Source organism: Puma concolor, chromosome E3 (assembly GCF_028749965.1).
Source record: "Puma concolor isolate L17-30 chromosome E3, mPumCon1.1.hap2, whole genome shotgun sequence".
Classification (NCBI taxonomy): Eukaryota; Metazoa; Chordata; class Mammalia; order Carnivora; family Felidae; genus Puma; species Puma concolor.
This window is the reverse complement of record NC_141682.1, coordinates 18,525,016-18,551,995: the sequence shown is the minus strand read 5'-3', so window position 1 is coordinate 18,551,995 and position 26,980 is coordinate 18,525,016. Positions and strand designations below refer to the sequence as shown.

General features: G+C 48.1%; 2 protein-coding genes across 4 annotated transcripts in view; both read left to right on the top strand.

Moving 5' to 3' along the window:
- SRCAP (Snf2 related CREBBP activator protein) overlaps positions 1–22,752 on the top strand; it is a 35,388-nt gene extending 12,636 nt beyond the window's left edge. The window contains exons 17-34 of one of the 3 annotated variants that reach the window (XM_025920587.2): positions 946–1,082; positions 1,174–1,360; positions 2,840–3,009; positions 3,411–3,676; positions 3,885–4,169; positions 4,654–4,818; positions 5,091–5,276; positions 5,495–5,761; positions 6,101–7,599; positions 11,755–12,020; positions 12,157–12,359; positions 14,782–14,951; positions 15,079–15,275; positions 15,370–15,484; positions 15,670–15,789; positions 19,115–19,309; positions 19,466–19,549; positions 19,661–22,752. In XM_025920587.2, the coding sequence (XP_025776372.1) occupies positions 946–1,082; positions 1,174–1,360; positions 2,840–3,009; positions 3,411–3,676; positions 3,885–4,169; positions 4,654–4,818; positions 5,091–5,276; positions 5,495–5,761; positions 6,101–7,599; positions 11,755–12,020; positions 12,157–12,359; positions 14,782–14,951; positions 15,079–15,275; positions 15,370–15,484; positions 15,670–15,789; positions 19,115–19,309; positions 19,466–19,549; positions 19,661–22,351 (7,203 nt within the window). In that variant the 3' untranslated portion in view covers positions 22,352–22,752. The remainder of the gene's footprint in view (positions 1–945; positions 1,083–1,173; positions 1,361–2,839; positions 3,010–3,410; positions 3,677–3,884; positions 4,170–4,653; positions 4,819–5,090; positions 5,277–5,494; positions 5,762–6,100; positions 7,600–11,754; positions 12,021–12,156; positions 12,360–14,781; positions 14,952–15,078; positions 15,276–15,369; positions 15,485–15,669; positions 15,790–19,114; positions 19,310–19,465; positions 19,550–19,660) is intronic. The other 2 variants (XM_086692360.1, XM_086692361.1) reach the window with 2 other exon arrangements.
- Positions 22,753–22,872: 120 nt separating this feature from the next.
- On the top strand, positions 22,873–26,499 carry TMEM265 (transmembrane protein 265). Its single transcript, XM_025920708.2, has 3 exons — positions 22,873–23,332; positions 24,347–24,517; positions 26,006–26,499. Exons 2-3 carry the CDS (start codon positions 24,350–24,352, stop codon positions 26,165–26,167), a joined length of 330 nt encoding a protein of 109 aa, XP_025776493.1. The 5' UTR covers positions 22,873–23,332; positions 24,347–24,349; the 3' UTR covers positions 26,168–26,499.
- The last annotated feature ends 481 nt before the right edge of the window (positions 26,500–26,980 follow it).

The window sequence follows — 26,980 nt, the reverse complement described above, 5'->3', positions numbered from 1 at the left end:
CATAGCAATTTAAAGACTATGTCCTAGGGCTCCTGGTGGCTCAGTTGGTTGGGTGTCCGACTTTGGCTCAGGTCATGGTCTTGTGGTTCATGGGTTTGAGCCCCACATCGGGCTTCATGCTGGTGATGCAGAGCCTGCTTGGGATTCTCTCTCTCTCTCCCTCTCTCTGTACCTTCTCCACACTCCCTTTTTTGAAAATAAATAAATGAACATTAAAAAAATTTTTTAAAAAAAGAATAAATACACATAAAGACAATGTTCTCTCCAGTTTTACCTCTTGGGATTTTCAGATTTGTTTTTTGTTTTCTATGGTGTAGTCACTGCCACAATTTTTGTTTTCAGCTTCTCTCCTGGATTTACTTTCATAATATTGCAGATTTATAGTTACTCCTTGAAGTGTAATTTGAGCCATCCTTCTTGCAGAGTTAGTTGCTCTGCCCTCATTGTTTTTGTAATAATTTTTTTTTTAATTTTTTTTAATGTTTATTTATTTTTGAGACAGAGAGAGACAGAGTAGGAACGGGGGAGGGTCAGAGAGTGAGGGAAACACAGAATCTGAAACAGGCTCCAGGCTCTGAGCTGTCAGCACAGAGCCTGACGCGGGGCTCGAACTCACGGACTGTGAGATCACGACCTGAGCTGAAGTCGGACGCTTAACCGACTGAGCCACCCAGGCGCCCCTGTAATAATTTTTTTAAGGTTAGTGTCGTCATCATCATCTTTATGCATATCTCCTTCAACAGGTAGTAAAGTCCTGGGAAGAGGGCTTACTTTTGACTCATCTTTGTGTGATTGGTTCCTGGCATGCTTCATGGCTTCATGAGTGTTTACTGAAGGGTTAAGCCAGTGCTCTGCTGGTCATCAGGCCAAGACCCAGCTAGAGGGGCTGGGTTGGGGCTCAGTGCCCATTTTTCTCCTGTCAGCCACCTGCTTATTTGCTTTTAGGTTTTGCGGCCTTTTTTGCTGCGCCGAGTTAAGGTGGATGTTGAGAAGCAGATGCCTAAAAAATATGAGCATGTTATCCGCTGCCGGCTCTCCAAGCGCCAACGATGTCTCTATGATGACTTCATGGCACAGACCACGTAAGGGAGGACAGAGGGTGGGCCCTGTGATGCTGTGTTAGAACAGATGTGACTGTCAGGGTGCTTCATGTATTTTTTTCCTCTCTCCCAGAACTAAGGAGACACTAGCCACAGGCCATTTCATGAGTGTCATCAACATTTTGATGCAGCTGCGAAAAGTCTGCAATCATCCAAACCTGTTTGACCCTCGACCTGTTACCTCCCCCTTCATCACCCCAGGAATCTGCTTCAGCACCGCCTCTCTGGTGCTAAGGGCCACTGATGTCCATCCCCTCCAGGTAAGTAGTTGCTCCCAAGATAATTGGCCCTATTCCAATCCTGCATCTTTTTCTTTAGGCTGCCGTCCGATCTTTTGCATCCTTACCTCCCTGTAATCTCAGCACTATTCCCTCAGTTTCATTGTTTTCTAGCTGTGTGATTTTTGGGCAAGCTAATTATTAATCTCTAACCCTAAGTTTGCTTGCCCTTGAAAGTACTGATTACAAGGTCTATTATCTGTGGTATGTTTGTGAAAATTGTGTTAATGTTTTTGGAAGTGCCTAGCATATTACTAATACTTACAATGTTTTGTTTTCCTGTTCCTTTCCCTCTTTTTGGTTGCTTCCCCCCCAACATTTGGTTTTGTTACGGTAAAATACACAACAGGTTTTACCATTTTACCCATTTTTAAGCATATGGTTAGTGGCATGAATACATTCACATTATCAGCTACTGCCACCATCCAACTTCAACACTTTTTTGATCTTTCCAGATTGAAACACCATACACACTAATAGTAACTCTGTATTTTCCCCTTTCCTCCAGCCCTTGGCAGCCACCATTGTACTTTGTAGAAGTTTGACTATTAAATAGAATCATATAGTATTTGTTCTTTTGTGACTGGCTTATTTCTTTTAGCAAAATGTCTTTCAGGTCCATTCACATCGTAGTATGTGTCAGAATTTGCTTCTTTGTTTAAGTTGGATAATTCTGTTCTGTATCTTTGTGTATCTATGTGTAGTCACACATATGTGTGTGTATATATATTGCATTTTGTTTATTTATGTGTTTATTCATCAAGGGACAGCTGGGTTATTTTCATCTTCTCATTATTACAAATAATGTTACTGTGAACGTGGGTGTACAAATATCAGTGTGAGTCCCTACTTTCAATTCTTTTGGGTACATACCCAGACATTGAATTGCTGGATCATATGGTAGTTTTATTTTTAATGTTTTGAGGAATTTCCATAGTGTTTTCCATAGCGCTTTCTCCATTTCACATTCCCACCAGCAGTACACAAAGGTTCTAATTTATCAACATCATTGCCAGCACCTTTTATTTTCTGTTTTATTATAATAGCTATCTTTTTAATGGGTGTGAGGTGAGGGTACCTCCTTGTGGTTTTGATTTGCATTTCCCAATGATTAGTGATGTTGAGCATCTTTTCATGTACTTACTGTATATTTCCTTTGGAGAAAGGTCTACCCAAGATATTTGCCAATTTTTTAATTGGGCAATTTTTAAATTACACTTAGTTGAGTTGTAGGAGTTCTTTATATGTTCTGGATATTAACCCCTTATGAGGTACATGATTTGCAAATATTTTGTCCCATGCTATGGCTCGTCTTTTCACTCTGTCAATAGGATCCTTTGATGCAGTGCAGTTTATCAGTTTTTTTTTCTTTTGTTGCCTGTGCTATTGGTGTCATATCCAAGAAATCATTGCCATATTGGTCCCTTTGACACCATGCTTTTGTGTTCCTTCTTGTACCAGCGGATAGACATGGGTCGGTTTGATCTTATTGGCCTGGAGGGTCGTGTCTCTAGATATGAGGCTGACACATTTCTACCCCGGCACCGCCTCTCCCGCCGGGTACTGCTAGAGGTGGCTACTGCTCCTGACCCCCCACCCCGGCCCAAACCAGTCAAGATGAAGGTCAACAGGTACCAGGGCTGAGGGATAAAGGGATGGGTTCCTAGAAAAAGTGGCTAAAGCTGGCTGGGGGCAGAAATTGGGGTGGAAAGGAGAGAGTTGGAGGCTAGGCTGGAATGTTTATGTGGGATTGATGCAAAATACTGTGAAGGATTTGGGGGAGAGAATAACTAGAAGAGGGAACTGGGAGGGGCCCTCATGTTTGTCACTGATCTTTCTCCATTTCTTTGCTTGGTGCTTTTCAGTCATCTCAAGTTTCTTTCCCTTTTTCTCCTTTGTGTCCTTTCCCTTTACCCCCTTTGCTTTTGTTACCTTGTCATATATTTCTGCCTCATTTTCCTTGTTCCTTTTTTTTCCCCTATACCTTATTCTCCTTCTCTCCCTACCAACCTTCTTCTTTTTGTCCTCATAGGATGCTGCAGCCAGTGCCCAAGCAAGAAGGCCGGACAGTGGTGGTGGTCAATAGCCCACGGACCCCCCTGGGCCCTGTCCCGGTCCGACCCCCTCCAGGCCCTGAGCTCTCCACCCAGCCCCCACCTGGCCCAACCCCCCCAGTGCTGCCAGCACCACTGATGGTGTCAGCCTCGCCTGTTGGGCCCCCACTTATTCCGACATCGCGGCCTCCTGGCCCCGTTGTGTTGCCTCCACTGCAGCCAAACAGTGCGCCTCTGCCCCAGGGTGAGTTACCAGGGGGCTAAGATGCTGGGGAGTACCTCATGTATATTATTCAGATTGGGGAAGAAATAATGAAATTGGGAGTGATGAGGAAGCTGGATTGGAGATAGGTGTGCTGTTTGATGGGTTGGCAGCGTGCATGGAGGCTTTTGGGAGCAGGCTAAGGCTCTAGTTAGGGTATATCTGACAGGTGTTTGCTTTGTGTCTACAGTGTTGCCATCCCCCCTGGGGGTCCTGAGTGGGACCTCAAGGCCTCCTACACCAACCCTGTCCCTAAAGCCAGCCCCACCTGCTCCTGTTCGCCTAAGCCCTGCCCCACCTCCAGGCTCATCCAGCCTGTTGAAGCCTCTGACAGTGCCACCGGGCTACACTTTCCCTTCTGCCGCCACCACCACCTCTACCGCCACAGCCGCTGCTCCCACCACGGCAGTGCCGACTACTACTCCTGCGCCACAGCGCCTCATCCTGTCTCCTGATATGCAAGCTCGCCTGCCCTGTAAGTTCTCAGGAGTCTGTGAGTGAAAGACTTGAGATGGCAGGAAGGTTTATGTGCCACAGGGTTGGAGAAAAGCCAGGAAATGTGAAAGAAAATTTTAGGTAGCTAATGTACATAAAGCATTTTGTCATATGCTGGAAATTCATAATCAAGTAAGAGCTGTCGAGTCCTGAGGCTGATAAGGGAGATGACACAGAGATGTGTAAATTGTGATAAACCTAGCAGCAGAAAGTTATTTGAGGTAAAAGAGCAGCACAGAGTTGGGAGTGGTGATAAACTCAGCATGGTGGCAGACCATTAGAGGACGTAAAGGAGATTGCTAGGCAAACAAGTGGGATTGGAAGGAGTAGCACATCAAAGGCTGAGTTTGTTGGAACCTGATAAATTGAGGGGGAGGATTGGAGGAATTGGAGGCTTGTGCCTCATCAGGTGAAGGAGCATTAGGATGACCCTTGTTTACATTAGACTCTTTCTTTGTTCCTAGCAGGTGAAGTGGTCAGCATCGGGCAGTTGGCCTCACTGGCACAGCGTCCAGTGGCTAGTGCAGGGGGAAGCAAACCTCTCACCTTCCAGATCCAGGGCAACAAGCTGACTTTGACTGGTGCGCAGGTGCGCCAGCTTGCTGTGGGGCAGCCCCGCCCGCTGCAAAGTAGGTAAAACCCACCCCCTGTCCTGCCTTTTTTCTCCACTTCCTTGTCTCTGTTTTTGTTGCTCTTTTCAAACGTCAGCCTTTATGTTTCTTTCCCTAGCTTTTGGTGGGTGGGGCCCAGGGGAATGTTTGGAAGGGGTCTTTTGAAAAAGGGATGAGGTCATTCTAGAGAAGTTATCCCCTCTCTGTTTTTTCCTTTTCCTCTTGCCCTTGCCTCTACCCTCCTCAGGCTGATAGCTGCTTCTCTTTCTTTCTCTCTTCCCTTAACCCAGGGAATGTGGTGCACCTGGTGTCAGCAGGGGGGCAGCACCACCTCATCAGCCAGCCTGCCCATGTGGCTCTCATCCAGGCCGTGGCCCCGACCCCTGGCCCCACCCCTGTCTCTGTGCTGCCTTCTTCGACCCCCAGCACCACCCTTGCCCCCACTGGCCTCAGCCTTCCGCTTGCTGCTAACCAGGGTGAGGCGCCTGGCCTTCCTATTTACTTAGCCCTTGCTGGCCTTGGTCTTTTCAGGCATGCCCTGGGCTACTGTCTGTCCAGCCTTCCCTCAATGTTGTTTTCCCTTGTCAGTATCTCCAGTATCTGTCTGCTGCCCTCTCCTGCCCCTGGACTTCTTCCATCCTTTGGGTCTCTTGTTTCTTTTCTACCTTCCCCTCAATGTAGCTTCCTCTTGCAGTGCCACCAACCATGGTGAATAATACAGGCGTGGTGAAGATTGTAGTGAGACAGGCCCCTCGGGATGGACTGACTCCTGTTCCTCCGTTGGCCCCAGCACCCCGGCCTCCAAGCTCTGGGCTTCCAGCTGTGTTGACTCCACGCCCCACGTTAACCCCTGGCCGGCTACCCACACCTACCCTGGGTACTGCCCGAGCCCCCATTCCCACGTCCACTCTGGTGAGGCCCCTTCTCAAGCTGGTCCACAGTCCTTCGCCTGAAGTCAGTGGTGAGTCCAGGTGGCTTAAGAGCAGATGTTTTTGCCAGGAATGGAGATAGGGTGGCCCCGAGCGGTTTCTTAGTCACAACAGATTCCTTGTTTAACAGCATACTGACTTGCTTTGTAGTAGGCCCCAGAACTAGGTTGCTGAGCCCTTGCCTTATTTTAGAATTTACTTCTTAGAACATTGGAGGGAAAGGAAATGTTAAATTGTCAGATTCCTTGAATCTTTGACTTCATGGTGTGGGAGTGAATGTTTTCTGGGAAACATGTGAAGTGTGGGGGTAAGGGAAAAGATAATAGGGCAAGAAAAGAATTCTGGGGCTAACTCATGCTCTGTCTCCACAGCTTCAGCACCCGGAGCTGCTCCCTTGACCATCTCTTCTCCTCTCCCCGTGCAGTCCCCACTCCCTGGGCCAGCTTCTCCAATGCCGGTTCCCAATTCCTCTCCCCTTGCTAGTCCTGTGTCCTCTACGGTCTCCATCCCAGTGTCATCTTCACTTCCCATCTCTGTGTCTACCACGCCTCCTGCCCCGGCCTCAGCTCCACTCACCATCCCCATTTCGGCCTCCTTGCCTGTTTCGGCCTCTGGCCCGGCTCTGTTGACCAATGTGACTCCAACACTGGCACCTGTTGTCTCAGCGACTCCTGGACCTCCCTCTTTGGCACCAGCTGGGGCTTCCCCATCAGCGTCAGCTTTGACTCTGGGTTTGGCCACGACTCCATCCCTGTCTTCATCTCAGGCAACTGGTCACCCTCTGTTGTTGGCTCCAGCCTCTTCACATGTTCCAGGGTTGAACTCAGCCATGGCCCCAGCATGTTCACCTGTATTGGTACCAGCTTCTGCTCTGGCCAGCCCTTTTCCGGCAGCACCAAATCCAGCTCCAGCTCAGGCTTCCCTTCTGGCTCCAGCACCTTCTGCATCTCAGGCTCTAGCCACCTCTCTGGCTCCCATGGTGGCTCCACAGACAGCAATCCTGGCTCCTTCTCCAGCTCCTTCTCTGGCTCCTCTTCCAGTCCTGGCCCCATCGCCAGGTCCTGCTCCTGTCCTGGCTCCATCACAGACTCCGGTTCCAGTTCTAGCTTCTTCATCTACTCCAGGAACTCCTTTAGCTTCAGCTTCTTCACTGGTGCCAGCCCCAGCTCCTGTGTTGGCTCCATCATCAACTCAGACTATGGTACCAGCCCCTGTTCCGTCACCTCTCCCAAGCCCGGCTTCTACACAGACACTGGCCTTAGCCCCAACTTTAGCATCCACCCTTGGGGGCTCATCTCCATCTCAGACCCTCTCTTTGGGAATGGGGAACCCTCAGGGGCCTTTTCCAGCTCAGACATTGTCATTGACTCCAGCGTCATCCCTAGTACCAACTCCAGCCCAGACACTGTCTTTGGCACCAGGACCACCACTGGGTCCATCTCAGACGCTGTCTCTGGCTCCCCCTTTGACGCCAGTTTCTCCAGTGGGCCCAGCCCCAGCTCACACGCTGACTTTGGCTCCGGTATCGTCATCTGCTTCACTCCTAACCCCATCTTCAGTGCAAACATTGACCTTGAGCCCTGCCCCAGTTCCGGTGCCCACCTTGGGTCCAGCTGCAGCCCAGACTCTGGCGTTGGCCCCAGTCTCAACACAGGCCCCAGCTTCCCAGGCATCTTCCCTTGTGGTTTCGGCATCTGGCGCTGCTCCCTTGCCTGTCACCATGGTATCCCGGCTGCCTGTTCCCAAGGATGAGCCTGAGACACTGACGTTGCGCCCTGGTCCCCCCAGCCCTCCTTCCACTGCTACCTCGTTCAGTGGTCCCCGGCCTCGACGCCAACCCCCACCACCACCTCGTTCCCCTTTCTATCTGGTAAGTTTTATTGCCTCAAAGGAGAGGGAAGGCAGTTGGGTTTCTTTGGAGTGTTGGTAGAGCGGATGGAATAGAATAATGTCATTTTTATCTTGGTAAATTACAAAGCCTAGTTTTGTAAACCTGATGCTTGAGTGTGCGGTTGGACAAGTCCCTGGGCCTGTACTCTTATCTGTATAATGGGAATAATAATCCATATTCTGGCATGGTGGCTCAGTTGGTTAAGCGTCTGACTTTGGTTCAGGTCATGATCTCACCATTTGTGGAGTCAGGCCCCACATCGGGCTCTGTGCTGACAGCTCAGAGCCTGGAGCCTGCTTCGGATTCTATGTCTCCCTCCGCCCCTCCCCTGCTTGCACTCTTGTCTCTCTCTCAAAAATAAACATTTAAAAAATAATAATCCATATTCTGCCTTTCTCAGAGGGCTACCTGAGGACCTAATGTGCCTTTATTTATTTATTTTAAATACTTTTAAAATTTGTATTTATTTTGAGAGAGAGATAGCATGTGCACAAGGGAGGCAGAGAGAGAGGGAGAGAGAGAATCCCAAGCAGGCTCTATGCTGTCAGTACAAAGCCTGATGTGGGGCCTGAACTCAAAAACCATGAGATCATGACCTGAGCCAGAATCAAGAGTCAGATCCCCAACCAACTGAGCCACCCAGGTGCCTCCCTAATGTGCTTTTACAACTATGAATTACTGATATGTTCAAGGCTGTCTTGTTATTATTGGGCTTTTTGGTACTTGCTCACTGTCGAGTTAGTGTTGGCATCTAATTGCCCCATCTTGTAGATGAAGAAACTAGCCCACTATATGATGTTATAAATTATAAAGGTTACATGAGTTGTGAAAACTCAGATGTGCTGACTCTGTTGCTTTCTCCTTTCCACACAGGAGGCATTCCCCAGAGATAGACTTTTTTTGGTTGCTAGAACCATTGTGTTTATTAAGTATTTGAATTTCTGAGGGAAGTCATGGAATACAGTTCCCTAAAGATGATCCTCTGAGTGATGGTCATGTTTTTTGTTTTTTTTTTTTAAACCTTCACGGCTGTTCCCTGTCCTTTCATGAGCTTTGTGATAGCTGTTTTTTTTCCTGTCATATGTATGGTTCCGTATATGTTTGGTTAAGTTCAGCTTACGGTTCAAATGAGAGTAAATAACACAGGAACTAACAGGAAAAAAGATCTAAAAAATCGTTCCAGGCCTTCTTTGTCTTTTTCTTCTTTTCTTCCCCTTTTTTTTGTTTTCTTTTTTTTAAGTTTATTTATTTTGAGAGAGATGGAGTAGGGAGGGACCGAGGGAGGGGTAGAGAGAGAATCGCAAGCAGGTTCTGCGCTGTCAGTGCAGAGCCCGCTGGAGGGCTCGAACTCACAAATTGTGAGATGATGACCTGAGCTGAAATCAAGAGTCAGAGGCTTAACCAACTCAGCCACCCAGGTGCCCCTCCCTTTATTTTCAGAGCTGCTTCTTATTCTTTGCCTTAGCCCCAGTCGCCCACTCCATCAGTGCCACTGACTCCACCTTTCATCTTTTTCTAATGCTGTCAGGTTGGTCTGGCTTGTTCAAAGTAGAAGAGAGCTAGATTCTTGCCCAAGGATGGTAACCCTATGGTCTATGTTAAATTTTGTTTGCTCTGCAAGTAGGTAGAAACTTCTTAACGGTTTTTTTCTTTAAGCAGCTTGAGATAAAGATTACATACCATACAACTAATCCACGTAAAGTGTACAGTCTAGTGGCTTTTAGTATATTCACATACGTGCAACCATCATTGCAGTCAACTATAAAACATTTGCATGTTCCTAAAAAGAAACCCCACACCCTTAGCCATCATCTTCCAGCCATTCTCTCCTAACCTTTGGCAACCATTACTTTCTGTCTCTTTAGATTTGCCTGTGGAGTCGTATGGTGTATGGTCTTTTGTGACTAGCTTTTTTCATTTAGCTTAGGGTTTTTGGGGTTCATCCACATTGTAGCATACGTTGGTACTTCCTTTTTTTGTTGTTGAATAATATTCCATTGTGTGGATATACATTTAATATGTCTATTCATCAATTGATGGGGTCGCTTGGATTATTTTTACATTTTGGCTCTTATGAATAATACTGCTATGAACATTCATGTGTAAGATTTTGTGTCTTTCATATGCTTTTAGTTCTATTGGATGTATGCCAGGAACAGAATTGCTGGGTCAGATAGTAACTGTGTTTAACTGTTTGAGGACTACCAAACTGTTTTTCAAAGCAGCTGTACCACTTTACATTCCCACTGGCAGGATATAAGGGTTTCAAGTTCCCCACATTTTTGCCAACGTAGCTATCCTAGTGGATGTGAAGTGGTATCTTGTGGTTTTGATTTGTGTTTTCTTTCTTTAAAAAAAAAAAAAAATTTTTTTTTAACATTTATTTATTTTTGAGAGACAGAGAGAGACAGCATGAGCAGGAGAGGAGCAGAGAGAGAGGGAGACAGAATCTGAAGCAGGCTCCAGGCTCCAAGCTGTCAGCACAGAGCCCGGCATGGGGCTCAAACTCACAAATTGCAAGATCATGGCCTAGGCTGAAGTTGGATGCTTAACCAACTGAGCCATCCAGGCACCCCTTTGATTTGTGTTTTCTTAATCGCTATCGCTAATGATGTTGAGCATCTTTTCAGTGGTTGGCCCTTGTGTATCTTCTTTGAAGAAATGTTAGATATTCAGATCCTTTGCATTATTTTTAATTTTTTTTAATGTTTATTTTTGAGGGAGAGAATGCAAACAAGAAAGAGGCAGAGAGAGGGGAAGACACAATTTGAAGCAGTCTCCAGGCTCTGAGCTGTCAGCATAGAGCCTGATGCAGGGCTCGAACTCATGAACTGTGAGATCATGACTGAGCCAAAGTTAAGCCAAAGAATGCTTAACCAACTGAGCCACCCAGGCACCCCTGATTTTTATTTTTTAAATTTTTATAATTTTTTTGAATTACTTTTTTTTTTTTTTTTTTTTTTAAGTAATGTCTATAGTCAATGTGGTTTTGAACTCAAGACCCTGAGACCAAGTGTCACATGCCCTACTGACTGAGCCAGCCAGGCACCCCTGACCTTTTTAATTGGGTTATTTTATTTTATTTGAAAGAATTCTTTATATATTCTGAATACAAATAGCTTCTCAGAAATATGATTTGCAAATTTTTTCTTCTTTGCTACTACTCTTGAGACCCTGGCCTGTTCTGCTATGATGCTTTCCTTTTTCACTTTGATCACCAGGAGCCAAGAGGTCAAGTTTAAAGGGAATAGTCAAGAAGGGAAATTTGGGACACTACTTTTATTCAGGACTGTCTGCTAGGATCCAGCCTCCTTCATCTGTTCATTCTAATAACAACTATTTATTGACAGCCTACTAGGTGCCAGATAACAGCTAGATAGTGGGTGAGAATAGCAAAATCAAATATGTTTTGTGTTAATATGGGGCTACAGTTTCGTGGATAGAAAACATTAATCAAAGAATCATACAAATGTGGTAAGTGCTGCAGAAAAGAGTTCTGTCACAACCTGTGAAACCGAAAACGCTAGTGATGGGGAAGAACTGGATCAAAGTTCTATAGATTCCTATCTGCCAGGGCACTCCCCTTTTCTCTCTTAGGGTGATGATACCTAGATGTCTGATTAGCTGTTGCCATCCTACCCCATTCCAGTCTGGCCCTTGGCAGAAACTTGCCATGGATTTGATTAGCCCCTCTGTGTCCTGGTCAGGAATTTGAGGAAGGCTTTTAATAATTGTTTTGGATCCACTTCAAGGAAGTAAATTAACTTGAGTGTTGCAGAGTTATTTAAGAAAATTCCCAGAAATCCTCTATTTTATAAGCTTGTTGGATATGCAGGTCTTAATTTTAAATATTCAGGCATTCTGCTTTGGTAGCATACAAGGGAAGATCAGTTTTTTCTTGCAGAGAAGTTACTTCATTTAACCTTATGAGAGGTATAACATTCATTATTGACAACTTGGAAAACCACTAAAAACATAACGTAATTTTGAGTCTTACAGTTTACATCAGTTATGGTTAATTCGGGGAGGAATGGTCAGGTTTTCTGTGAGGATACTGATTACTTTTTCTGTGTGTGTGTGTGTGTGTGTGTGTGTGTGTGTGTGTGTGTGTGTGTGTATTTTTCCTCATCCCAGGACTCTCTGGAGGAAAAGCGGAAGCGGCAGCGGTCTGAACGCCTGGAACGGATTTTCCAACTTAGTGAGGCTCATGGGGCCCTGGCACCTGTGTATGGGACTGAAGTCCTGGATTTCTGTACCCTGCCCCAACCTGTCGCCAGCCCCATCGGCCCTCGTTCTCCTGGCCCCAGCCACCCCACCTTTTGGACTTATACCGAGGCTGCCCGCCAGGCTGTACTGTTTCCCCAGCAACGACTAGACCAGCTGTCAGAAATCATTGAGAGGTTGGCAGGGCTAAGTGTTAATGGGAAGCGGGTCTTGGGGCCTCCGAGTGGATGTAGTGGTTAGGGCTGGTGAAGGTGCACTTCTGGGGCCTTTCAGAATTCCACCTTTTATACTGCTTACCTTCTTTCTTCACAGGTTCATCTTTGTCATGCCTCCTGTGGAGGCACCTCCCCCTTCCCTGCATGCCTGCCACCCACCTCCTTGGCTGGCCCCACGTCAGGCAGCCTTCCAGGAGCAGTTGGCCTGTGAGCTCTGGCCCCGGGCTCGCCCCTTGCACCGTATTGTGTGTAACATGCGCACCCAGTTCCCTGACTTGAGGCTCATCCAGTATGATTGTGGTAAGTTCATTGTCCAGTGAGGATCCCTTGACCTCTTCCCCTCTTTTAGTAGCGATACTGCTACTTCAGAGAGCTGCTGTACATGAGGTCTTTGTGAATTTCATTAAACATTAGACAGTTGTTCAGGTTATGCTTATAGGCAAGACAGAGAAATGTAGGCCTTTATGCTATATTCTTGGCATTTGTGCATTTGATGAAAGTTGAAAATGTGTGCTAACTCATTTATTCATTGATTCAGTGATTGTGAATATCTGTTGTATTTTGCTAACCATTTGGGATACAGTGACAGATAAGATAGTACAACAGAGTTTTCAGATTCGTGGGGAAAGGTGTGTGGTGGTACAAGACTGCATGGTAACCAGTTTTTCTTTTGGGAAAACACAAGGAACTTTTTTCTTGGTTTTGGTTAGGATGCATTTGACTGCAAGTAAGAGAAAACCGACCAATAGTGGCTTAAACCACAAGAACATTTAGTGTTTACTTAATGAGAAATTCTGAGAATAGTGGTTTATGACTGGCTCAGCTTACTGGTGTTTTCATGGACCCAGGAACCTTCTGGTCTTTCTCCATTGCTTATCATCCTTAGCTTTTATCTTTGTAGTCTCATGTTTATTTCTTAATGGTCTTACCATGGCTGCCATAACTCCAGGGAGCACAGCAATGCTTTGAGCAAGAAGCAGGGGTTGAGACAAAGACTCTAAGCAAGTTTCTCTTTTTTGGGGGGGTGGAGGGCCGAGTTCTCCCCGCTGACTGTGCTTCACAACTCATTGGTTTGAATTGGGCCATTTGCCCATCCCTAGATTAATCACTAAAAAAAGGGAAATGGCAAAGAGGAACTGTGGCTCATTTAGACCAATCATGATTTATCTTTTAGGATTGGTTGGGGCTCTCTGGGATCAAGGGCTCTCTGCCAGGTGTCCACAGTGTTAAATCAGGTTCTGTTAAGCAAGAATGTCTTTTGGACACAGGAGTGAATTGTTTCTGCCACAACGCTGCAGAGATATTTCTTTCTTTTAAAAAAAAATGTTCATTGGGGCGCCTGGGTGGTTCAGTTGGTTAAGCATCTGACTTCAGCTCAGGTCATGATCTCATGGTTTGTGAGTTCGAGCCCTGCTCTGGGCTCTGTGCTGACAGCTTGGATCTTGGAGCCTGCTTCAGATTCTGTGTCTCCCTCTCTGCCCCTCCCCTGCTCATTCTCTCCCTCTCCCTCTCCCTCTCCCTCTCCCTCTCCCTCTCCCTCTCCCTCTCCCTCTCCCTCTCCCTCTCCCTCTCCCTCTCCCTCTCTTCCTCTCCCTCTCTTCCTCTCTCCCTCTCTCCCTCTCTCCCTCTATCTCTCTCTCTCAAAAATGAATAAAAGTGTTTATTCACTTTTGAGAGCACAAGCAGGGGGAGAGAGAGAGAGAGGAGAGAAAGAGAATCCCCAGCGGACTCCTCGCTGTCAGTGCAGAGCTCCACAAAATGTGAGATCACAACCTGAGCCAAATCAAGAGTTGGACGCTTAACGGACTTGAGCCACCCAGGCGCCCCTTAATATTCCTGTAGTAACGTTTTTTGGGAATTTCTTAAATGCTTTAGAACATCAGACAACAAAATTTTTATCAATGTGTACTCAAACATTTTATTTTTTTAATATTAAAAAATTATTTTTAATGTGTATTTTTGAGAGTGGGAGAGACCGAGCATGAGTGGGGGAGGGACAGAGAGAGAGAGAGGGAGACACAGACTTGGAAGCAGGTTCCAGGCTCTGAGCTGTCATCACAGAGCCTGACGTGGGGCTCAAACTCACAGACTATGAGATCATGATCTGAATTTAAGACGGGTGCTTAACTGACTGAGCCACCCAGGCGCCCTTCGATAAATATTTTAGTAAAAAAAATAATTTTGTAACGTATGAACCGATTTAGAGTAGATCAATTGAAAGTCTATTAAAAGCATTCAAAATGATTAATCAGAAATGTTATAGAAGTTAACTTTTATGTTTGATGGGAGGTTTAACTAGATAACCTCATAAGATCCTCTCTCCCTGGTTCTGATCTCAGTGCTCTTCAATTCCTGTATGTTAGCCATGACTGCCAGCTGGTGTTGTTGACATTTGTCCTATAAATCTATCTGTTTCAGCTGGCATAATTCATTGTAGTACCTAAGGATTGTAGTACCACCATTGAGGATTGCTTTTTTTCCCCCATGGGTCTGTATGTTATCCTACCTCTGGTTAGACCCAGAGAAATTAGATCCAAGAAAAGAGCAGACTAAAGAGGGGACTCCTTAAGGGAAGAAAATAAAGTTAAATTTTTGATCTCCTAGGCTAATTGAAACCCTGGCCTAAAGCTTTTATTATCTTTCAACTACAACCTTTCAGTACTAAGTGTTCTCCCTATTCCAGCTTATAGCAAATTCCCTGTACCCGTTCATATTTCTTTAGGGAAGTTGCAAACATTGGCAGTGCTGTTGCGACAGCTCAAGGCAGAGGGCCACCGGGTGCTCATATTCACCCAGATGACTCGAATGCTGGATGTATTGGAACAGTTTCTTACCTACCACGGCCACCTCTACTTGCGTCTGGATGGGTCTACTAGAGTTGAACAGAGACAGGTAACCCAGGCATCTGTAGCCCTCAAAGGCTTACTTCAGCTACTGTCTCCCAGAAGGGGCCCCACTAAGCCTTGGGTCTGTTTTGGGGCCTCTGTCTCCTAATACTACCTTTTTTTTTTTTCTCTAGGCTTTGATGGAACGATTCAATGCAGACAAACGCATATTCTGCTTTATCCTTTCAACTCGGAGTGGGGGCGTGGGTGTAAACCTTACAGGAGCAGACACTGTTGTTTTTTATGACAGCGACTGGAATCCCACCATGGATGCTCAGGCCCAGGATCGCTGTCACCGGATTGGCCAGACCCGAGATGTCCACATCTACAGGTATTGCCTAGTCTTCCCTCATGTTGTATCCTCTTTACTGATAGGGTTTTATTAACGTATTTGGCTATTTACACATGCCTTCATCACTCCCTAGACTCATCAGTGAACGGACAGTGGAGGAGAACATCCTAAAAAAGGCAAATCAAAAGAGAATGTTGGGAGACATGGCCATTGAGGGAGGCAACTTCACCACAGCCTATTTTAAACAGGTACTAAGATCTTCCAGCCTATGGAGGAGAGAATTACTTCTGCTTATTAAAGAGGATGCTTTGGCCTCTACCTGCCTTTTCAACTAGTGGCACTTGTGACTATTTCTAAGAGCTGTCATCTCATAGTTGTAGACCGGGGCCCAGCATTCTATTGGCTGACACTTCTTCCTCTGTTCTCTCCAAAGCAGACCATCCGAGAGCTGTTTGATATGCCCCTGGAAGAGCCACCTGGCTCATCTGTACCCTCTGCCTCTGAAGAGGAGGAAGAGACTGTGGCCAGCAAGCAGACCCATATCCTAGAGCAGGTGAAAAAAGAGTGGGCAATCTATAGAGCAGAGCTAATAGTTATGATGTCTGTGGTTTCTCAGCCCATTGAGCTTTTGTAGGGGGAAAGGACATTTTTGCTGCTTTCCAGATTACTGTTGACCTTTTCTTTCTTTTTTTCTTTTTCATGTTTATTCATTTTTATTTTTGAGAAGAGAGAGAACATGGGCAAACAGGAGGGGTAGGTAGAGAGAGGGAGAGAGAGAATCCCAAGCAGCACAGAGCCTGATGCAAGGCTTGATCTCACAAACCATGAGATCATGATCTGAGCTGAAAGCAAGAGTCGTAAGCTTAACCAACTTTAGCCACTCAGGCACACCCCTACTGTTGGCCTTTGATGGTTGGGAGTAGATTGTTTATTGGTTCACAAGATTTCATAGAAAAAAGGCTTTGGACTCCTCAGTTACAAGTTTGAATTCTAACAGTACTTGTTAATAATTGTGTTTGTTAAGTCAAGTGTGTTTAATCTTATGAGTCTCACTTTCCACTTTTTGAAAGTTAATGAGAAGGAAGTAACTGAGGTTTTGTTTTTTTTTTTTTTAATTTTTTTTTCAACGTTTATTTATTTTTGGGACAGAGAGAGACAGAGCATGAATGGGGGAGGGGCAGAGAGAGAGGGAGACACAGAATCGGAAACAGGCTCCAGGCTCCGAGCCATCAGCCCAGAGCCCGACGTGGGGCTCGAACTCACGGACCGCAAGATCGTGACCCGGCTGAAGTCGGACGCTTAACCGACTGCGCCACCCAGGCGCCCCAGTAACTGAGGTTTAAATGGCATAATGGATGTAAGAAGTGCTTTCTATGTGGTGTAACCTCTTATTTTTCAAACACCAGTGCATAGTAGAATCACTTGGAAAGCTTTTTGGTTTTTAATTTTTTTTAAATAGGCTCTACACCCAACATAGGGCTTGAACTCATGACCCTGAGATCAAGAATCACACATTACACCAATTGAACCAGCCAAGTGCCCCGAAAAACTATTTTATTTTATTTACTTTTTTTTTAAATAATTTATTTTTCAGTAGGCTCCATGCCCACTTGAATGTGGGGCTTGAGTTCATGATCTTGATCTTGACATTAAGAGTCTCATGCTCTACTGACAGAACCAGGCAGGTGCCCCTGAAGAGCTTTTCATTTAAAACTGTTTTTATTATTATTTTTTAAATATTAAAAAAATGTTTTTAATGTTCATTTATTTACTTCTGAAAGATAGTGTGCTCCTGTGCAAGCAGGGGAGGGACAGACAGAATCCCAAACAGGTTCTGTGCTGTCCACACAGAGCCTGACATGGGGCACAATCTCACAAACCATGAGAACATGACCTGAGCCAAAGTCAGGAGTCAGACACCTAAGCCACTGCGCCACCCAGGCACCCCTTAATATGTTATTTTTTTTAATGTTTATTTTTGTGAGAAAGACACAGAGTGTGTGTGGGGGAGGGGCAGAGAGATTGGGAGACACAGAATCTGAAGCAGGCTCCAGGCTCCAAGCTGTCAGCACAGAGCCTGATGTGGGGCTCCAACACATGAACTGTGAGATCATGACTTGAGCCGAAGTCGGACGCTTAACTGAGTGAGCCACCCAGGTGCCCCAATATGTTCTTTTTTAATGTTTGTTTTTTTTTTTGAGAGAGTGCATGCATACAAGTAGAGGAGTGGGAGAGGGGCAGAGAGAGAAGGAAGACAGAGGATCAGAAGCAGGCTCTGTGCTGACAGCAGAGAGCCCAATGTTGGGCTTGAACTCACGAATCATGAGATTATGACCTGAGCCAAAGTCGGACACTCAACTGACTGAGCCACCCAGGCGTTCCCCCCCTCGGCTCCCTGAGAGGTTTTTAAAGGATTGATTCCTGGGACCCCATCTCAGAATATACTAAGTTGTGATTTTGGGGGGCAAGGGCTGGGCATTTGTATTTTTTCAGAAGTAGTAGAGACCATGGAGATGTTTTTTCCCTACCAAGTGCCTTGCCCTCATTGCTGAGCACACTCCAGGTTGCATCTCTTGGTGACTTTGGTATGAGCTTCCTGGATATTCATTTCAAGGAAAAGACAAGATGTAGTGTGTTGTCAAGATGGATCTTGAGGCAAAGAAGAATTGGGGATTTTTGTGTATTTAAAGCTTTCTGGGGGCACCTGGGTGGCTCAGTGGGTTAAGCGTCTAACTTTGGCTCACGTCACGATCTCACAGTTCACAGCCTCAAGCCCTACATCAGGCTCTGTGCTGACAGCTCAGAGCCTGGAACTTGCTTTGGATTCTGTGTCTCCCTCTCTCTGCCCCTCCCCCACTCATGCTCGCTCTCTCACTCCTCTCTCTCTCTCTCTCTCTCTCTCTCTCTCTGAGAAATAAACATTAAAAAAATAAATAAAAACTAAAGCTTTCTGGGACTTTTTTTTTTTAAGGTTTACTTACTTTGAGAGAGTGAGAGATCACCACTGGAGGAGGGGCAGAGAGAGAATTCTAACACATCCTACACAATCAGCACAGAGCCCGATGTGGGGCTCGAACTCACAAACTGAGATAATGCATAACCTGAGCCATAATCACTTAACTGACTGAGCCACCCAGGCGCCCCTCTGGGACTGCTCTTTAAAATTATTTTTATTCTTATTATTCACGTATTTATCTTGAGTGAGAGTGCACATGCACAAGCAAGGGAGGGGCAGACTTAAGCAGGCTCCGCGCCCAGCGTGGAGTCCAGCTTGGGGTTCAGTCTCAAAACCATGAGATCACAACCTGAGCCAAAATCAAGTTGGACCCTTAACCACTGAGCTGCCCGGGCCGCCCTGGGACTTTTTTTTTTTTTTTTCTCTAGATGTTTATTTTTGAGAGGGAGAGACAGAGGGCAAGTGGGGAAGGGGCAGAGAGGGACACAGAATCCAAAGCAGGCTCCAGTCTCCAAGCTGTTGGCACAGAGTCTGACGTAGGGCTCGAACTCATGGACCACGAGATCGTGACCTGAACTGAAGTCGGCCACTTAACTGACTGAGCTGCCCAGGCAGCCTAGGATTGTTTTTTTTGTTTTGTTTTTTTTTTAAAGGAGATCTAAGGCTGACTTGAATGGAAAAGGAAGCAGAGCTAGAGGTTTCTAAAAACAGTTCGTCACTGGTGGGCCGCCAAGTCAAATCTGTTTCATCCTATGTGGAAATACTGCATTGCTTTGGTAACTCTGAGGGCCCAGAAGAGAGTTGAGTTCTGTTGTAAACCTGGTTTGGTGTAAACTTGGCTTCAGATTCTTGCCAGAATCGAACTACAGGATATACAGTTCTTTAATTTTTGTGGTTTTTTTGCTTCCCCACATCCTTGCAGGCACTGTGTCGGGCAGAGGATGAAGAGGATATCCGTGCGGCCACCCAGGCCAAAGCTGAACAGGTGGCTGAGCTTGCAGAATTCAATGAGAATGATGGATTTCCTGCTGGTGATGGAGAGGAGGCCGGCCGGCCTGGGGCTGAGGATGAAGAGATGTCCCGGGCTGAGCAGGAAATTGCTGCCCTTGTAGAACAGGTCAGTGTCGGACCCACTAGTTCTTAACCTCACCCTTCTCAGCTTCTTCCTCTGGACCTTGTGATCCTCCTCCTATCTTCCCTGGTGAAAATAATCAAGGGTGATGGGCCCTGGTTGCCAAGTCCCTATGTTCATCACTGCTTCTCCTTCCCACAGCTGACCCCCATTGAGCGTTATGCCATGAAATTCCTGGAAGCCTCACTGGAGGAGGTGAGCCGAGAGGAGCTCAAGCAGGCAGAAGTGAGTATTTCTAGGGGGTGAGGATAGAAGTGGGAAGTTGCTTCTTTCTAACCAGTCCCAGTCTGCTTGCCTCCCTCTGACCACCCACTGTTCGGGCTCTGTTGTTGGTAGGAGCAAGTGGAAGCTGCCCGCAAGGACCTGGACCAAGCCAAGGAGGAGGTGTTCCGCCTACCCCAAGAGGAGGAGGAGGGGCCAGGGGCTGGGGATGAGGTTTCCTGTGGGACTGGTGGAGGCAGTCACCGGCGCAGTAAGAAGGCCAAGGCCCCTGAAAGGCCAGGGACTCGCGTCAGTGAACGTCTTCGTGGAGCCCGGGCTGAGACTCAAGGGGCAAACCACACTCCTGTCACATCCACCCATCATACCCGCAGCACTTCCACACCCCCACGCTGCAGCCCTGCCAGGGAGAGAGTTCCCCGGCCAGCACCTAGGCCTCGACCCACTCCAGCTTCAGCTCCTGCTGTAATTCCTGCCCCAATCCCTGTTCCAATCCCTGCCCCAATCCCCATTTCAGCCCCAAATCCAATAACCATGCTTCCTGTTCATATCTTGCCTTCTCCTCCACTTCCCCCTTCACAGATTCCTCCCTCTTGTTCTTCTGCCTGTACCCCTCCTCCTGCCTGTACACCTCCGCCAGCTCATACTCCACCTCCAGCCCAAACCTCTCTCTCAACTCCTTCTTCCCCTCTCCTGCTTGGTCTACCTTCTGTGCCCGTCTCCCCCCCAGTCACCAACCTCCCCTTGGGCTTGGGGCCTGAGACAGAACTGTGTGCACAAGCATTGGCATCCACCGAGTCCCCGGAGCTGGCTGATATGGCCAGTTCCGAGACTTCCCCACTTACTCTTGTGCCCCCTAAGGATCTGTTGCCAGTTGCTGTTGAGATCCTGCCTATGTCAGAGAAGAACCTTTCTCTCGCCTCTTCTGCACCTAGCCCAACCCTGGAGGCTGACAGCGTCCCCAACGGTCAAGAGCAGGAAGTGCCAGAGCCTGCTGAGGGGACCATCCTCACAGTGCTGCCCGATGGTGAGGAGGTGCCCTCCTGTCTGAGTGAGAGCAATGGGCTGGAGCTCCCACCTTCAGCAGCATCTGATGAGCTACTTCAGGAGCCGTTGGAGGCTGACAAGAGCTCAGAAGAGCTGGTGGAGGCCCAGACCCCAACCTCCAGCCCAGAGAAGCCACAGGAACTTGTTCCAGCAGAGGTCACAGCCCCATCAACCTCATCTTCGGCCACCTCCTCACCTGAGAGTCCTTCACCTGCCCGGCCCCCTCGGCGTCGCACCAGTGCTGATGTAGAAATTAGGGGTCAGGGGGCTGGTCGGCCAGGGCAGCCTCCAGGCCCCAAAGTGCTTCGCAAGCTGCCGGGACGGCTAGTGACTGTGGTAGAGGAAAAGGAACTGGTGAGGCGACGGCGACAGCAGCGGGGAACTGCCAGCACCCTAGTGCCTGGGGTCTCTGAGACTGGTACCAGCCCGGGAAGCCCATCTGCCCGCAGCATGTCGGGGCCAGAATCCTCACCTCCCACCGGTGGGCCCTGTGAAGCTGCTCCCCCATCCACACTGCCCACCCCAACCCAGCAACCCTTCATAGCTCGCCGTCGCATTGAGCTGGGGGTGACTGGTGGGGGCAGCCCAGAGAACGGAGAAGGGGCACTTCTTGCCATCACCCCTCCTGCTGTGAAACGTCGGAGGGGGAGGCCCCCCAAGAAGAACAGGTCTCCAGCAGATGCTGGGCGAGGGGTGGATGAGGTACCTTCATCCACCTCTAAGGGAAAAACCAATGGGGCTGACCCAGTCCCTGGGGCTGAGACCCTTATTGTTGCGGAGCCTGTCCTGGGACCCCAGCCTAGTCCTGGGTCCCAGCCTCTTGGACCCCAGCCAATTCACAGACCCGAGCCCATCATCCTATCACCTGTGGAGAAAAGAAGGCGTGGGCGGCCCCCTAAGGCACGAGATTTGCCCATTCCTGGGACCATTTCCTCTCCAGGGGATGGCAACTTAGAGAGCCGGACACAGCCACTCCCGCTACCACCTCCCCTGCCACCACTCCCACCACTCCTAGCCTGTCCCACTGCTACTGTCGCCAACACTGTCACCAATCTCACCATTTCAACATCCCCACCCAAGCGGAAACGGGGTCGACCTCCCAAGAATCCACCATCACCTCGGCCCAGCCAGCTCCCTGTCTTGGACCGTGACAGCTCTTCTGTCCTCGAGAGCTGTGGATTGGGGAGGCGGCGGCAACCCCAGGGCCAGGGGGAGAGTGAGGGTAGTTCCTCTGATGAGGACGGAAGCCGCCCCCTCACCCGCCTGGCCCGCTTGCGGCTTGAAGCAGAGGGAATGCGGGGGCGAAAGAGTGAAGGGTCCATGGTGGTGGCTGTAATTCAGGATGACCTGGATTTAGCAGATAGTGGGCCAGGCGGGTTAGAATTGACACCTCCTGTGGTCTCGTTAGCTCCAAAACTGCGCTCTACCCGGCTGCGTCCAGGGTCTCTAGTTCCCCCACTAGAGACTGAGAAGGTGCCTCGCAAACGGGCAGGGGCCCCAGTTGGCGGGGGCCCTGGGCTGGCAAAGCGGGGCCGCCTACAGCCCCCGAGTCCCTTGGGACCTGAGGGTTCTGTAGAGGAGTCTGAGGCTGAAGCCTCAGGCGAGGAAGAGGAAGGGGATGGGACCCTACGTCGCCGGCCTGGCCCCCGTCGACTTGGTGGGGCCACCAACCAAGGGGACCAGCGTATCCTGCGCAGCAGTGCCCCCTCCCACCTGGCTGGCCCTACCGTTAGTCACAGAGGCCGCAAGGCCAAGACGTGAGTGGGCTGCCCCTCCACCTGGGCTTTCCGCCATGGCCCCTCTCCCTCCACAACCAGGCCTGACTCTGTTAACCACTACTTGAAGTCTTTTGAGGGGGAAAGCCTCCAGGGAGACATAGGGGCCTTCTCCCTTCTTTCCACCAAAGTAGGGGGTAGGCAACTGGTTGTCATGGAAACGGGGCTCTTCATATACCCCCTTCCCTTCCACCCCACAAGGCTGGGCAGTGTTAAGGGTGGCAAGATAGTCTCTGTCCCCACCCCCTTGTACTTGATTCCCCAGCTATCTTTCACAGCCCCCACCTTTAGGGGAAGGGGGAGGGGCTTCTTCTCTACCATGAGTTTTTTTTTTTTTTTTTCTTTTTTTTTTAAGAAGAAAAAATAATAAACTTAGTTTCTGTATGAGCATCCGCGTAAGGAGGCTTCTGATTTTCTGGTCTGGTGGAGGGTTGGGTGGGAACTTGGGCATCGTTTTCCTCCTCTCTCTTGTTCTTGCCAAAACCCTAGTACCTGATCTCTAACCCAGAATTATGTGTCTTTGAGGTAGAAATCACCCAAGAGGAGGGAAGATTGGCAAATCTGATCTGGTAGGGTGTCTTTCCCTAAAGTTTCAGTTTTAAGTCACTCCAACTCATACTTTTTCTCTCCTCCTATTCCCTTAGTTCTGGACTTTCCCTCAGAGCTCTCTGATGCCTCAGATTTTCCCCTGCTTTTACTCCTCTTGCTCAGGTGCTTTCACTCCTTTTCCAGAAGGCAGGCATCCTACCTCCAGTTGCTCCATCCCCCTTTTGCTTCCCTCCATCTAGCCAAACTAGTTTGAGTCGGCCACACCCCATTCTGAGCTCCTGGGGCTTTTCAGGAGGTGGCTGGCCACCCAACCCCACCCCTGGGCTTGGCTTGGAGACCTGAGTCAGCTCCTCCACCCAAGCCAAATCAAACCTGAGGCAGGAGCCGAAACTCACAGTCCCTCAAGGCCTATAGCCAGGTAAGAGCCCCTGTTCATTTTTACGTTTCCTTTGATCACTTCTGGACCCTCTCTTTGCATTCCCCCCCAATGACTACATCTGTGTTTACCTCAGCAGTTCTTTTCCCATACCCACTCTTCAGCCTTGTGGTAGAGATTCTTTGCACTCTTCTTATCTTGCCTTTCCTCTTTCCATCTATCCTTTGTTACTTGTGTTCAGAGAACTGCAAATGGTTCTGTTTTGTGTAGGATGTAGGGGGATGGTTGGAGATGAGGGTGGAAAGGTGGTTTGATGCCAGAGCTCAGAGGACTTGAGAAGTGATTAAGCAAGGCATCGTTATGTAGGTTTCTGTGTGGGTTATGAGGTCAGACTGGTCCTGGGTTAAAATGGAGAGTAGAGGTAGCAGGGAGTCAGCGTAGCAAAAGAGGCCCTGATTTACGCAGGTAAGGATTTTCTGGTGTTCAGTGTCCTCAGCTATAAAGAGAACTTGAATGGATAATTTTCCCCTTCCTTTCCGCCATCCCTGTGTTGTCATCCACCGTGTTTTCACATGAAATGGTTGCTTTGCTTAAAGTGGGGTATAGGGCTTAGGGTGCTATTTTGTGACCCCTCAATATTCAGGGGCAGCCTCTGAGGGAGGAACTTCAGGAAATTTTAAGCCCTCTGAAATACAGTTTAAAGTCACTGACATATAGTCTGATTCCTAGCAGCTTTTGAGATGGTTTTTCTCCTGCTGGTCAGTGTGCTCCTGTCATTTTCCTTTCCCCTACATGTCAAAACAGCAAAAACAGATAATGCGATATTCACACCAGCTTGCCTTTAAAGGCTCCAAATCTTAGGCTGAGAAAAAAGGATTCCGGCCACACATTTCCTCTCTTGGTCTATGAGTCACTGGAGGAATTCCGCATAAGGCAACTTACCTGACAGTTGGGCTAGGTCACGAGGACAGATCAGAGAGAGGGGTGGAGTCTGAGCACGCCAGGCCAATGGCTCAGTTGTTGGGCTTACAAGTACCTTGACTGTATCGCCCACAGGTGATGGAGGACGAGGAGAAGGCAGTGGACACCTTGGTGAGCAACATGGAAGCTGCTCATTCTCCATCCCCCATCCGCTGCTGCTGGCTCCGCCTCCGCTACCTGGCAGCTACTAGCATTATCTGTGGCTGCTCTTGCCTGGGAGTCGTGGCCCTTGTGTTTGCCATCAAGGTGAGGAATGCAATTCCTATGGGAGCAGGGGGGTGGGTGTAGTTAGGCAATGGTTTGGTGTATCTGATCTATATCTACAGTGATCACACAGTTACTAAGTACTTGTCAGAGCTTGGCTCTGGGCCTGCTGTCAAAGGGCTCACCGTCTAATGAAAGAGAGAACTGCGAAAATGGATAATTATGACTGGAATGCAGGTCATCAGTACTGTGACAGAGGAAATACAAGGCATTTGGGGAGCTAGGGAGTGTACGTACGTGTGATTACATACATGTGTATAGTAGAGTAGGTGACAGGAAGATAACCTTAGGGAATGAGTGACTAAAGGTGAAAGGGCGTTCTAGGTAAAGGGAACAGTGTGTACCTGGACTATTAGTTCTGCATGACTGGACCACTGAGGTATAGTGACAGATGAAGCCAGAGGGCCCAGATTCCCAGGGGCTTCCAATGCTGTGCTTGGAGTTTAAACTTTATCTTCAGAGTACTGAGGAGTACTTTCTTTTTTTTTTTAAATTTTTTTTAACGTTTATTTTTGAGACAGAGACAGAGCATGAACGGGGGAGGGTCAGAGAGAGAGGGAGATACAGAATCTGAAACAGGCTCCAGGCTCTGAGCGGTCAGCACAGAGCCCGATGCAGGGCTCGAACTCACGAACCGCGAGATCATGACCTGAGCCGAAGTCGGCCGCTTAACCGACTGAGCCACCCAGGCGCCCCCTGAGGAGTACTTTCAAGAGTTTTTGGAGAGGAGAGTGACATGGTCAGGCTTATGTTTCAGTGAGATCTGCTCTCAAGGCCTGCATGGAAGATGGATTGGAAGGGGCAGAACTCGAGGCAGTTGAGCAGTGATTAGAGTGATCTGTAGCAGTTGGGAAGAAGCTGTGGAGTTTTGGAGAGGGCTTCACCATTTCCAAACACCTAACCAAAACTGCACATGGACCTTTTGAAAGGCCACACGGGATAACTTAAACATCATGCTGGAATTTTCTCAATCCTAGTTGGATATTAATTATCAGAAACTGTATTCTTATCATCATGAGAATTTCTGGGCTTCATTAGGTCAAAATCATAAACAGAATCCTTAATAATGAGAGAGTTGAGACTCATGGGGCTAATACGAATGGAGTGTTGTTTGACTGGACATGGAGGTGGGGGGGCGGGGCTAAATACTCCAAGATAGCTCGTTTCTTGCCGAGGATTCCAAATTCTGAATGAACCTGGGATGAGTAGAAAAAGATAGGGAATAAAAGGATTGAAAAGTACTTTCCCATATGTGATCTTGTGAGCTAACAATGGCTACTTGGAGAAGTACACAGAGCAGAGTGGGTACTTGCTTTGCAGATGAGGCTTGAGAGATAGACATTGGAAAGGGAGGTTAGGGGTTTGGGTGTCAGGTTTTGAGCCATGACAAGGATGGAGGATTGGTGTGGGACAATGGGTACTTTGGGTCAGAAGCAGGGGGAGAACCTAACCAAAAACCTGCCCCCACAGGCGGAAGAGCGGCATAAGGCAGGCCGGTCCGAGGAGGCAGTGCACTGGGGGGCCCGGGCCCGGAACTTCATCTTGGCCAGCTTTGCCGTCTGGCTTGCTGTCCTCATTCTGGGCCCTCTGCTTCTGTGGCTGCTCTCCTACGCCATCGCCCAGGCTGAGTGACCCTGGGTGGCCTCTGCTGAGAGTCAGCGAGACCTCCTGGATCCTGCAGTGCGGCATTGCTAGGGTCTGGGGCGAGCAGTGGTCCTTCCTGGCTGGAAGGATGGTGCCTCTCTCAAAGGGCTTTGGAAGAGCTCTTCTAGACCTTTCTAAAAGGAGGCAGCAGCTGAGACTGATGAGGGGAGGCCAGCCTGCTCTGTTCTTTCAGTGCCCACCACCTCCTAATTCCCCCAGCCCATCACATCCTAGGGGCCTCAACCCAGAGGTGGGGTTGAAAACCAGGCCTGATTTTATTAGAATTTGTTTTGTAATAAAAAGCTTTTTTAGTGGTGAAATGCTCCTGTCTAATTGTTGTTCCCCTACTTTCCCCGGGTTCTTGGCGAGAGCCAGACTGGACATGTGACCAATGGCAAAATCTGCATTTCCCTTTACCTAGGCACTCCGAGAGAAAGAAAGGATTTTTTTTTTTTTCTTTCTCTCCACCCCCTCCCTTCTCCTGGTGGTTTCCCTTCTTGGAAACACCCCAGCTTCTCCCGTGCACATCAACAGAGACCCTGTGGCCAGATAGGAAGAGTAATAGCAGCAACCACTATTTACTGAGTGCTTACTATGTTCCAGGCTGTGTTCTAAGCACTTTATATTTCTTAACTCCTTCAGTCCTCACAGTTAATCGATAGCAGGTACCATTATTTACATTTTATAGCTGAGGAAACAAGCACCCAATGTCACCCAGCTAGTGAGAGGCAGAGCTGGGATTGAACCCAGATAGCTTGCTTCCAGAGTCGAAAGAGGAATGGAAGGGTTGGATAGCAGTCA

Bases quoted from the DNA above. Each gene is read 5' to 3' on its own strand.
- TMEM265 (XM_025920708.2), top strand. From the start codon at position 24,350: ATGGAGGACGAGGAGAAGGCAGTGGACACCTTGGTGAGCAACATGGAA. The intron at 24,518-26,005 runs GTGAGGAATGCA...CTGCCCCCACAG, and splicing joins CCCTTGTGTTTGCCATCAAG to GCGGAAGAGCGGCATAAGGC.